This window comes from Bos taurus, chromosome 14 (genome assembly GCF_002263795.3).
Source record: "Bos taurus isolate L1 Dominette 01449 registration number 42190680 breed Hereford chromosome 14, ARS-UCD2.0, whole genome shotgun sequence".
Classification (NCBI taxonomy): Eukaryota; Metazoa; Chordata; class Mammalia; order Artiodactyla; family Bovidae; genus Bos; species Bos taurus.
Window position 1 is genome coordinate 62,144,153 of NC_037341.1, and position 13,549 is coordinate 62,157,701.

The following is a 13,549-nucleotide window of genomic DNA, read 5'->3' on the forward strand; positions in this document are numbered from 1 at the left end:
TAGCCTATTCATGCCAGCATTCTGTCTCGGTGAGAGGCACTGAAGGGACATTTTGTCCACAACTTTAGAAATTTGCCCCCGTGACATTTATGGGTCTAGTTTTTTATGCTTATCCTCAGAGTAACAATAACGGCAATAATATTTTGAATGATTATTATGCACCAGGCTCTGTTTAAAGCATTTTTATCATCAAAATTAATCTCTAAGGTAGGTGTTATTTTACTGATGAGGAAACTGAGACTCAGAGAAGTTAAGGAACTTCCTATAGCCACGCACTTAAGCCAACACCATTGACCACCTACCAGATCACAGTAAGGATTCGAGCTGGGGAGATGGGCTCCCAACTGTGCTGTCTCCCTAACTCTCCCAGACGTGTGTTAGATGTGAGTAAAGGGGAATCTCTACATAAAATGGGTGTTTGTACTTTATTTTTCAAAGAGGTTATCTTCAGATACCAATGAAAATGAAGCAAAGTCAGATGAAGAGCCGCTCCTGAGAAAGAGTTCTCGTCGATTTGTCATCTTTCCAATCCAGTACCCTGACATTTGGAAAATGTATAAAAAGGCACAGGCATCCTTCTGGACAGCAGAAGAGGTAAGTAGCATCGCCATCATCAGCAAACATGTTCTCTAGGGTAGTGTTCACATTTTATATCACAGGACTTACATTGTGAGGTACCCTGGATAAGATCAGTTGTATATGATAATGTTTGAAATTCCTGAGACTGAATACAGGGTTCTCCAATGTTTTGTGTTTAGACTTCTACCTATAAACATGTTTTCTTCCGCAAAAACGTCATCTCAGTCTGCCAGATTTTTACCTCTAATGTGTTTTCGAACATTTTGCCTTTTTTTTTTTTTTGGCATTTTTTATTTTTGGTTGAGCTGAATCTTTGTGGCTACACACAAGCTTTCTCTGGTTGAGGTCAGCAGGGGCTACTCTTTGCTGCGGCGCACAGGCTACTCATTGTGGTGGCTTCTCTTGTTCTGGAGCACAAGCTCTAGGCATGTGGGCATCAGTAGTTGTAGCACGTGGGCTTAGTAGCTGCGCTGCCCTGGCTTAGTTGCCCCGCAGCATGTGGGATCTTCCCAGACCTGGGATCGAACCCTTGTCCCCTGCACTGGCAGGCACATTCTCATGCACTGTACCACCAGGCAAGTCCCATTTTCCATTTTTGAACAGACTTTTGGTTTTCTGTGACCAAATAAGACTAGTTTTTACTTCCAGTCAGTGGAATAAACGAATAAATAAATAAATTTGCAGCTATAGCTGATGGTGCTGAAAGAGCTGCCACACAAGGAATTTGCCCGGGCAATGTACTCAACTTCTGAACTACTGGCCGGAACTCACCATGCTCCACCCTGTCTGGCTCTGCCCTCAGCCACATCAAACCTGGCACAACTGCCCGAGCAGACAGGACAGCTGTGGAATGTTTTCTCTTAGTGTGGCAATTTCTGCCTAGGAAATGAATTGAACCCAGCAAATTAGAAAATGCTCGCTGTTTGGTAAAGACAGTTGGTCATGCAAGCAGTTGCGCCATAGTCTGCAAATAATCCTTATCTTCATATTTGAATATGATGGATGATACCTGTGTATCACTCTGTTCTCTGGGTGTGATATTCGCCTGTATACTGCACATAGATATAACTATTTGTGTAGATATATTTGGATCTATCCATCTATTGATATCTATCGATCAGAACTTTTTTTGTTGTTGTTGAGATTGGCTCTTTATACACACTGTTAAGAATGCAGGTGCTGGAGCCAGCTGAGGTACAAATCCCGGGTCTACCACGTACTAGCTGTGCCACTGGGGAAGTTGCCCTGGGAAGCCGCTCTGTATCCTCGTCAGTAAACTGGGCTAATAGTACCTAGTTCGTTGGGTGGTTGTGTGGATTCATTAGATGTGTAGAATGGTAGTTGGCGTGTAGTGAGAACCAAATAAATGCAAGCTACTAGTTTATACAGAATGGAGGAGATTTATACTAGATATCAGAAGGTACCAATTTTTGAACCTTCTGTTACACTAATTTTATCCCCCCACCCATTTTTGTTATTTTATATCTGTTAACATTATTAACATTTTTGTTATATTGTAGTTAGCATGTAGAGCAAAAAAAAAAAAAAAAAACCAAACCAAAAACCCAGTATTTTCATATCGAGCCATAGTGGTAGGCACACCTGACTGTCCCTAACCGTGATTTTTAGAAAGCTTTTCGTTAGATGTCATTAAGAGAACAAATAGGTTACACAGGTGGCTTTTTCAGTCATCACGTTAAAAAGGTACTTGTGATACTTGTGTAATTACATTTCATCAAGACATTTCTTGCATCTTGTAAGACCTGTACTATGTGTTGCACTACGACTTAAAAATACTACTCTTTAAAAATTAAAATGTACAGCTTGGTACATATTTTATGCTTCCCAGGTGGCTCAGTGGTAAAGAATCCAACTGTCAAGGCAGGAAATGTGGATTTGATTCCTGGGTTGGGAAGATCCCTTGGAGGAGAAAATGACAACCCACTCCAGTATTCTTGCCCGGAAAATCCCATGGACAGAGGAGCCTGGTGGGCCACAGTCCACGGGGTTGCAAAGAGTCAGACATGACTGAGCGACTTAGCACACACGCATGCATGCACATTTTTTACAGACAGCTGATAGGAAGATTCAAATACATAATTAACTGGGAAGTCAAACACATTTTTAGTTCCATATATTATTCATTTAAACAAATTATGTAAGTTACAGTTTAATCATCTTTAGATTTCATTGCTTTACCAGTGATTTACCTTTATTATTAAATATGACTGGTCATTGAAGACTTGATTCAGAAGACAAAGTTCTGGTGTTTGTTTGTTTTTTTTTTAAGCTACTTAGGAAGTTCTGTTACCAATAGTTTGCAATCAACCTTCAGATTGTGAAATTGGGAATTTATTCAAATGAACAAAGCTGGGCAAAAAAATTTACCTTTTAGGAATGGAAAATAATGTAGATAAGTTTAATATTTAAGAGTGAGCATATTGTAATATTAAAATTTAGTGTTAGGAGTATAATACACAAAAACCAGGAAGATGTCAGTTTAACCTGAGTGAACTCTTAACATTATAGAATAGGACCTGACTTTTAGCTTGCATATTTTAAAAGATGTATGCAAATATTTCCTCTCTGTTCCGTTGTATCCCCGACATTTAGCACAGTGTCTGTCATGTAGTGGGTGTTCAGTAAACATTTAAAACATAAAGTAATGGGAAAGGATTTTGGAAAAGAACACAAATGATTGAAGAGATGAAACTTTAGTCTTTTTTGGAAGGGTCAAAGAGATTAAGGCTTTTTAGAATAAATAAATAAAGAGCAAAAGACAATTTAGTTCAGTTCAGTCGCTCAGTCGTGTCAGACTCTTTGCGACCCCATGAACTGCAGCACGCCAGGCCTCCCTGTCCATCACCAACTCCCGGAGTTTACCCAAACTCATGTCCATTGAATCGGTGATGCCATCCAACCATCTCATCCTCTGTCATTCCCTTCTCCTCCTGCCCTCAATCTTTCCCAGCATCAGGGTCTTTTCCAATGAATCAGCTCTTCACATCAGGTGGCCAAAGTATTGGAGTTTCAGCTTCAGCATCAGTCCTTCCAATGAACACCCAGGACTGATCTCCTTTAGAATGGACTGGTTGGATCTCCTTGCAGTCCAAAGGACTCTCAAGAGTCTTCTCCAACACCACAGTTCAAACGTATCTTCTGCGCTCACATCCATACATGACTACTGGAAAAACCATAGCCTTGACAGACAGACCTTTGTTGACAAAACACATTTCAAATGTTTGTGAGATTATTATGAAACATTTGTAAGAGATTTTCCAGAGACAAAATCTACAAGGTACATTTAGAGACAATTTTAAAATTGTAGATTTTACCAAACTCTAGAGTACATTACTATTAATTCCAAGGACTAGTTCCAATAAACACTTTTCAAAATATTTCTACTCCCAGAGAAAGCTGTACCTATAAATTGTTTTAAAACCCAGATTATTACCTGTCTGACATTACTTCTGGGTATAAAAGTAGATTAACTAGCAGTAAAGTAGCAAGTACAACTGCTTAACAGGTGTCTAGTTATCTGTCTAACACAATGGTAAATATTATATAAAATGTTAAAGCCCTGGCTGCTGAAAATCATTAGTATATTCACCTCAGTTCCTTCTTGATCAGTTTCTACTCTCTCTTTCTATTTTGCCCCTTCCTTCATTTCTTCCAGATTGCAGTTTTTCTCCCACCTTTATTGCTATAATTGACATATAACATTGTGTAATTATAAAGTATACAACATATTGCTTTAATACACTTATGTATTGCAAAATGATTACCAGCATAGTGTTAGCTAACACCTGTATCCCATCACATAGTTACCATTTCTTTTTTGTGGTGAGAATAGATTAGGTTAATGTTTTGAAAGGACATCCTGGCCAGCTTCTCAATTAGCTAAAAGATAGAATTCTTCATAATGTTTTGATTTTGTTGTGTTCCTTTGTAATTGTCTTAGTTTGAGCTGATGATATAATAATATCATAGAGTGAGTGGCTTTCAAACAGCAGAAATTTATTACTCACAGTTCTGGAGGCTGGAGATCCTAAGATCAAGTGCCTACAGTTTTGATATCTGATGAGGGCCTGCTGCCTGGTTCATAGACAGCTGTCTTCGTACTATGTCCACACATGGCAGAAGGGGCAAAGGAGTTCTCTGAGGTCTCTTGTATAAGGGCACTAATCCCATTCATGAGGGTGATCTAATCACTTCTCAGGGTTTCCTGGTGGTTCAGCAGTAAAGAATCTGTTTGCCAGTGTAGGAGATGTGGGTTCAATCCCTGGGTCAGGAAGATCCCCTGGAGAACAAAATGGCAACCCACTCCAGTTTTCTTGCCTGGAAAATACCATGGACAGAGGAGCTTGGTGGGCTACAGTCCATGGGGTCACAAAGAATTGGACATGACTTAGTGACTACGCAATAACAACAAATCACTTCCTAAAGGCCCCACCTCCAGATATCATCACATTGAGGATTAAGTTTCAATATGGATTTTGAGGGGGCACAAATACTCAGTCTTAGCAAGAATGATGACTTTTTTCATTTTTCAGATTTTACTGCAAAGATGTCCCACTTAACATTGGGACAGAAGTCAGTTTTCTATACTTTGAGAAGAAGTTAAATTTTTTGAAAATCTTTTTATTTCAGGTTGATTTATCAAAGGATCTTCCTCACTGGAACAAGCTTAAATCGGAAGAGAAGTATTTTATCTCTCACATCTTAGCCTTTTTTGCAGCCAGTGATGGAATTGTGAATGAAAATTTGGTGAGATTTTTGGTTCTACTTTTGTTCTCATTCAGCAGTTAAATGACAGTGATGGCAGTAAGATAATCAGACTGAACCTGAAAAATGTCTAAGAAATGAACTAGATGAAGCTTAACTCTTGAAAAATTTTTTTCTGATGAAGTGTCAAAGGCAAGTTTTCATTTATATTTGACCCCACCCCCCACAAATATCATCAAACCAAGCATTTTGTACCAATGAAGACTGCTTACAAGGCATAAGCATGAGTTTGTGTTTATTCTTAGATAGTGATCCTAATAAAGCATCTGCACCTTAATAACCTTTCCAGAGCTCTTTAATAGAACACTGGGTCTGGCTCCCCACTGTATTATGGTTGGTTAGAAGGCATGCTTTCTTACTAAAAAGAATGGGAAGATGCAAACTTTCGTTGTCAACTGGTAGGGGCTTCAGTAGATCTACTTAAGGTCAATTCTACAAAGCAAAATAATTATTTTTGGTAGATATTCTAAAATTTATTTGGCTTTATAGGTAGTATTTCCAACTAACAGGTCAATTTATTTAATTGCTTAAGAATACAGTATGCAACTAATTGTGGAGGGTTGATGGATTAAACAGTACCACTTAGAATAATTCATAAGGTCTTTCTGACCTGTTTGTGGCATCACAGGTGATTCTTATGTGATAATTCTTATGTTCAGGTTCTGATTTGCAGTGTTTAATGAGAGCCCATAGAATCGGATGTATTTATTTCCCTTGTTTTTTTAGGTGGAGCGCTTTAGTCAGGAAGTACAGGTTCCAGAGGCTCGCTGTTTCTATGGCTTTCAAATTCTCATCGAGAATGTTCACTCAGAGATGTACAGTTTGCTAATAGACACTTACATCAGAGATCCCAAGAAAAGGTATTACTGCTGAGATTTTATTTACAAAGCTCTATCTATCACTTGGTTATGTTAATATTAGGAAACTAAATATAGGGAAAGATTATTCAAATATGGAAGTTTAGGAATACACTATTTTCTATTACTCAGTAATGTGTTGGGTTAAAAAAAAAACTTGCATACGACCAATAAATTTTTGGAAATTATAACTTAAAAAACTGTTCATCAACACATTGTTTAGAAATTAAATATTCTAATTTAGTCAGTTTGTATCAGACCAGATTCAAACCACTAATTTGAGTTTTATTTTGACTTCTATAGTTTATGGACTTGCCAAAATACAGAGAAACTCCAGATTCTATGCATACCATAATTTTCATAGAATCAAATATAGTAGGATTAAAAACAAGTGAATTGGGAATTTCCTGGTGGACCAGTGGTTAAGACTTGGAACTTTCATTGCTGTGGGCTCAGGTTTTGATCCCTGGTTGGGGAACTAAGATCCTACAGGTCTCATGGTGCAGCCAAAAATGAAAACAAACAAACAAAAAAAACCCAAGTGAATAACTTTGCCATTAATTCTGTTTTTACAGAGAATTTTTATTTAATGCAATTGAAACAATGCCATATGTTAAGAAAAAAGCAGATTGGGCCTTGCGGTGGATAGCAGATAGAAAATCTACTTTTGGTATGTAACTTTAATTTATATTTGATCAAATTTGCTTAGGTTATATTTTACATGGTGTAATATCACTATTCCTAAGAATTAATTGGAAGCTGGTGAAAAAATAATCTAAAGCTGTTATATATTCTGTTTATTAAATTAAAAGTTGAAAGAGTAAAAGGTCAGTGCATAATTTCAGGTAAAGATGAATATCTGGGACAACCCAGAGGGATAGGGTGGGGAGGGAGGCGGGAGGGACACATGTACACCTGTGGCCAATTTATGTGGATGTATGGCAAAAACCATCACAATATTGTAAAGTAATTATTCTCCAATTAAAATAGATTAATTAATTAAAAAAAGAAGAATCAAAGAATCAGTCACATAGACTCGGACAAGAATATTAGAGCAAGACTATATACTTTGAGTAATGTTTATTTTTTTCCCTAAAATAAAGCAAGTCAGAGTCCTAATATTTTTCAGGGAACAAATATATAGATTAGTACACTCAAGGCAAGAACAGTTTGCAATAACAGGCTTATTTTTCAAATAAGTTAAATGCAGACACCCTGTAGGATTAATTGAGATCCAATAACGTTTTTTTAAGGAAAGAATTAACATTGTCTCATAAACAGTAGTTGCTCAATAAATATTTATTACATTTAATTAAAAAATTCAGATATTTAATATAAGTAGCCCTAAGTACCTTTCTTATTCTTATCTATTTCATAATTGATTGTCTTTACTTTCTGGTTTTATTCATTATGCGCAGAAGGAGATCTAAAAATTTTCAGTTTGTACTCCTTTGCATTCTTAAAAATTATTGAGGACTCCAAACTGCTTTTATTTATATGGTTGTATCTATTGCGGAGAAGGCAATGGCACCCCACTCCAGTACTCTTGCCTGGAAAATCCCATGGACAGAGGAGCCTGGTAGGCTGCAGACACTTACATATTAGAAATTAAAACCAAGAAACTTTCAAAATATTTACTAATTAATGGATATTAAATTAGCAGTAACAACCCATTATATTTTAAAATAAATAATGTATATTTATGCAAAGAAACACTGTATTTAAAAAAAATCAGTGAGAATAACCTAGTTTTTTTATTTTTGCAAATCTTTTTAATGTCTGCTTTATAGGAGGATGGCTGGATTATATCTGCTTCTGCATTCAATTTCTTGCAGACTGTTGTTTTGGTTGAATTATATGAAGAAAATCTAGCCCCCTTCAGATACGTAGTTACAAAAGGGAGGAGTATTTTACCAGGTTTTTCGGATTGTTGTGATATGTCATGTAGCCTCTGGAAAAACACCACTCTATATTAATGACAGAATGATAGTAATAATGATAAATAATGCCTTAGTATCACTATGAAAACTGTTTTCACCTCACAGACCTCCTGGTCTGTGGATCTCCAGGGATTCCTGGCTAACACATTGAGAACCAGTGATTCAGTGTAGGATGTGGACAAGCATGTAGTATATCAGGGAAGAAACATAAATGTGGCATTGCCTTCAGTTCATTTTGATGATGAGAAAAGCAGTGGTTTTCAATGTGCGTAAAAATCACCTGGAGAATTTTGGAAAAATTCTGCAGATTCCTGGTTCTCACCAGAGACTGATCTGCATTTTATACCCAGCTAATTATCTCATGTGAAGAGTTGACTCATTGGAAAAGACTCTGATGCTGGGAGGCATTGGGGGCAGGAGGAGAAAGGGACAACAGAGGATGAGATGGCTGGATGGCATCACCAACTCGATGGACATGCGTCTGAGTGAACTCCGGGAGTTGGTGATGGACAGGGAGGCCTGGCAGGCTGCGATTCATGGGGTCGCAGAGTCGGACACAACTGAGAGACTGAACTAAACTGAATTATCTCAAAATTGATTGAGAGGCACATGGTGAGAAACTGGCTTTAGAGAAAAACAAAGGGAAACATGAGTGTTCAATATGGAATGAAAAGATTAGCGTGTCTAGAAAATGATGGAAAATGATGGTGTGCCTCGCAGGAAGCATGTTTTCATGACACCACCAGAGAAGTAACCTAGAAAGAGAGAAAATGCAGGAGGGCAGCAGTCATCCCATGGCAATCTGCTTAGTTTTTAAAAAAGTGTCATATACTGCTTACTTTAAAAATATCTTTAAAGAACTTTAAAACATTAAATATACAGATTCAACTTTAATATATATGATGAAATTACATTTCAAACATCAAAAAAAGTACGAGTTACACAATCTTAATGCATTGCATCATAGAGGTTAGCTGTATATTAAAAATACATAGTACTTCTCTATCTCTAAGACAAATCATGATGCCTTTGCAATTCATTATAGCTTTTATAAGAAGCATTTTGAAAGTCTCTTTGTGGTTCACATCTATTCTTGAAAATTTGTAAAAAAAGAAAAGAAAAGAAAATTTGTAACATTTACCCCGTATCATCCTATAATCCTCTCCAAAAAGAATAGCCTTCTGTAATTATTTCTGTTATGATTTTCATTCTGTAGCATTCATGTGAATGCATAGAATAGTTAAAAGGACAATGTTCCTCTTAATCACAGATGTATAAAATTATAGTCTTGTTCCCTTACAGATAAATGTTCACATGACATCACATTTATGTTGATTAAAAATGTTTCAATTTTAACTATCCATTCTTATTAACAGTAAGATGAAAATATAGTAATCTATGTAAATAAATGATAAAGTTCCATCCTAAAACAAGCAGTTCACTAGTCTAAAGAGTTATTTTTGTTTCAAAGGGGTCAACAGAGCATAGTATGCAAACATACATGTATATACATACTGCATTCAAAAACATGTACCCGCACCCATACCCGTAGGCATGTGTAGCACAGATAAATCACCTTTTCTTTTTTTTTTTTTGAGTGTGGAAGGCTCTCCAGATTTCAAGATCTGCAGGAGTCCAGTGTTGGACATAGCACCTGAAGTAGAGGTGCTTTTCTGCTCTAGTAGGTTAAAGTAGCAAGTTTTCTCCACCGAAGACTTGGCTGTCTTGTTGATTTTAAAATCAACGACCTTGTTGATTTTATTTCTTGGCAAAACAGTTGTGATCTGGTTGTTAAAAATATATATATGTAAAAACATATATTATCCATAGGTAAGCTTGAACATGTCTGCAGTATATATTAATATTTCAGAAAGTGAAGCTATTTTTTTCTCCCCTAGGGGAGAGGGTGGTGGCCTTTGCCGCTGTAGAAGGAATTTTCTTCTCGGGATCTTTTGCTGCTATATTCTGGCTAAAGAAAAGAGGACTCATGCCTGGACTCACTTTTTCCAATGAGCTCATCAGCAGAGATGAAGTAAGGAGTGAAGTTCTTCTAGTTCTGTTTGTATTCCTAGCTGGTGTTCATTTAGTTTTCTTTCCCTTGGAGATGCTTATGGTGACACAAATATCCTGGTGATTAAAATAAGAAGTCATTTCTTCCTTGGATTTAAGTCTGTGTTTTCCTCCTAGCTATCTTAGTGTTCCTCCTCAGCCTCTGAGCATCTTTATGCACCAAAGTACTCCTGAGTTCGCACCTTAGCCTCTCTGCTTCCCTCTACATGGCCTCCTGGTTGATCTTATTTATTCCCATGGAATCAGCTGCCACTTAGGTGCTTATAAAAGCTAAAACTTTACCTTTAGCCCGGTCATTCTTTCCTGAGGTCCAAACCCATATATTCAAGTGCATGTTTAGATATTTCCTCCTGGAAGGCTCCACAGATACCTCAAGCCTAGTATTTCAGGAAATCAAACTCATCATTTTCTCCCAAATTATGTTCTTCCTGTCTTCTCTATGTCATTGAGCAAATCCATCTTCTATCCAATCATCCAAATTTGAAATCTGGGAGTCATTTTAGATTGCTTCTTTATTTTTTTAGCCACATTCAGTAACTAAATCTTGTCTCTGTCTGTCGGCAACACTCTTTCCATCTTTACTACCCACCTTTTTCCCCCAGCTCTTGATTACCTTCTCACAAGTTGCCACTTGAAACTTTCCTGACCCAATTAAGGAAAACTAACCACTCTTTCTTCTACATATACCTTTGAAACCTGAGCTTGTCCCTATTTAGGTTCCATAGGATGGCGGAGCCTGGTGGGCTGCCGTCCATGGGGTCGCACAGAGTCAGACACGACTGAAGCGACATAGTAGTAGTAATAGTAGTAGTAGTAGTAACATATATTGTACTTGTCTCTCTAAGCTCCTCAAGTGCAGAAACCTTGTCATTGATCTTATTTTCTCAGGGTTTAGACTGTTACAGCCATTCTGCTCACATTGATTGACTTATCCTGGCTTCTTAGCTTATTTCCATATTGACCTTGTCAAGTTATTTAATTTCTCTGAGCCTCAGTTTCTTCAACTATACATCTTAACAGGGTTTTGTTAAAATGCAATGAAATAGTATATATGAAAGTACTTTTCAAGTGCAACAAAATGCTTTGTGTAATTACATTTCTGTTGTTTCATGTCTTTAAATTTCTAGTAATTTTAATTAATGTCATGTATGATTATTACAGAGAATTAAAAAAATAAAATCATTCAGTCTCAAAACACCTTTCATATTGTATTGATATTTCCTTCTAGACTATTTTCTGCATTTCTGCATTTCAGTTCAGTTCAGTCGCTCAGTTGTGTCCGACTCTTTGCAACCCCATGAATTGCAGCATGCCAGGCCTCCCTGTTCATCACCAACTCCCGGAGTTCACCCAAACTCATGTGCATCAAGTCGGTGATGCCATCTGTCTCATCTCATCTCATCTGCTGTCGTCCCTTTCTCCTCCTGCCCTCAATCTCTCGGCTAAGCGCTGAAGAATTTATGCTTTCGAACTGCAGTGCTGGAGAAGACGCTTGAGGGTTCCTTGGACAGCAAGATCAAACCAGTCCATCCTAAAGGAAATCAACTCTGAATACTCTTTGGAAGGACTGATGCTGAAGCTGAAGCTCCAATACTTGGGTCAATTGATGCAAAGACCTGACTCATTGGAAAAGACCCTGATGCTGGGAAAGATTGAAGTTAGAAGGAGAAGAGGGTGACAGAGGCTGAGATGGCTGGATGGTATCACCAATGCAATGGACATGAACTTAGGCAAACTCCAGGAGGTGGTGAGGGACAGGGAGGCCTGGCCTGCTGCAGTCCATGGGATTGCAAAGAGTCAGACATGACTAGGCGACTGAACAATAACATTTTAAAGGCCATCATACTTACTTGTAGATTTCTTTCCAGAAATACAATAACAATTTGTAGCACCACCTAACAATATATGAACATGTCTTTTCTACCACAATTGGGAAGTTTTTCCAATTCTCCTTAAGTAATCCTTCCTTCTCCATTGACTTCTGATATCATCTTTATTATATACTAAGGATTCAAGTATACTAACACCTGTTTCAGGGCTTTTTCTTTAACCTGTGTGACAAATTTCATGCTGTAACAAACTATTTTCATTATTACAGTCTCTTATGTTTTGATAATTAGTAGGCTAAATCTTATAACTTTTCTTTTAAAGTATTCCTAAAAGATTCTGCTCATTTAGTCTTGCAGATTAATGTTTCAACTTAAAAACAGTCCCACTGGGATTTTGACTGGAGTCGCTTTAAACCTGAAAATTAATTTTATTCTCTTATTGATTTAACAATTACAAGTGCTTTCCTTTTTCATACTCAGCTCTGTAATTGGTAGGTAGCTATTGGTTCTAATCGATATTTACATTATCACCTTTCATCACTATATCTGAAATTCTGCCTTTGGTAATTTGAAATATCCTCTTGAGTCGAGTAGGAGGGGTATGTTTTACTAGTAAATTTTCTAAGATTAGTTATTTAAAGAGGCTTTTTCTTGTCTTTTTAATGATTTCTTCTGGGAATGACAATTTAACTTGGAAAATAATCCTTGGAATACAGCCTTTGAGTCTCATCTTTCAATTGTCTTTGGTTTTTTATTGATTCTTTTAGGAAAAGGTAAACAGCTCTGATGTTTAATCCTCTAAAGTGCGTATTCCTTCCTTCCTCTCCTCCCTTGTTGGCTTACAAAATTATTTCTTTTTCTGTGTAGTTTAGAAATGTTAATTGACTCTGCCTTGTTGTCAGTATCTAATTGTTAATTTTGTTTAGAACTCCATCATCCTTCTGTCTCTGACCTCCTTCTCTTTTTTGTTTTGACTTTTTGAAATTTTTTTCAGTTGTTTTCAGCTTTATACCATCTGTTCTGTGTTTTGAAATTCCAGTTATTGTAGGTTGAGCCTCCTTGCACTGTTTTCCAATTATTTAAGATTCTATAACGTTTCATGTATTTGCACAACAATTCTATTCTCAAGGTATTTCACAAATTTGTTTACTTCTGTCTTTGAGTTTTCTGCAATGTCATTTCTGCTTCACACAGCTTCAGATGGTATCCTTAATTCTTCAGTTTCCATTTTCCTTGCACTGAATTTATTTTTATCTTGAACCATTCTTGTTTAATATAACTGTTGTGTTTTTGAAATTGAGTTTTTCAATCTGTCTTAATTTTTAAAAAGTTAAAAATGAATTAATTTTATTTTTGGTTTTTCTTACTTTGTTTTCCCTTCCAAAATGCTTTTGATTGCAGATTTGTTGGTTTTGTTGTTGTTCATTAATTCTTCTTTCATGTTAATTAACTGAGATTTGCCGGCCTTGAAAATTTTTCATTATAGGTT

At 36.8% G+C, this 13,549-nt stretch overlaps 1 protein-coding gene across 5 annotated transcripts in view; it reads left to right on the forward strand.

Annotated features, from left to right (window-relative positions):
• The window catches only part of RRM2B (ribonucleotide reductase regulatory TP53 inducible subunit M2B), a 37,676-nt gene that overhangs the window by 10,484 nt on the left and 13,643 nt on the right, over window positions 1–13,549 (forward strand). For all 5 annotated transcript variants that reach the window (XM_005215608.5, XM_059874489.1, XM_025001872.2 and 2 more), the window contains exons 2-6: window positions 439–594; window positions 5,230–5,346; window positions 6,091–6,224; window positions 6,797–6,891; window positions 10,060–10,193. In XM_005215608.5, coding sequence (XP_005215665.1) covers window positions 439–594; window positions 5,230–5,346; window positions 6,091–6,224; window positions 6,797–6,891; window positions 10,060–10,193 — 636 coding nt within the window. The remainder of the gene's footprint in view (window positions 1–438; window positions 595–5,229; window positions 5,347–6,090; window positions 6,225–6,796; window positions 6,892–10,059; window positions 10,194–13,549) is intronic.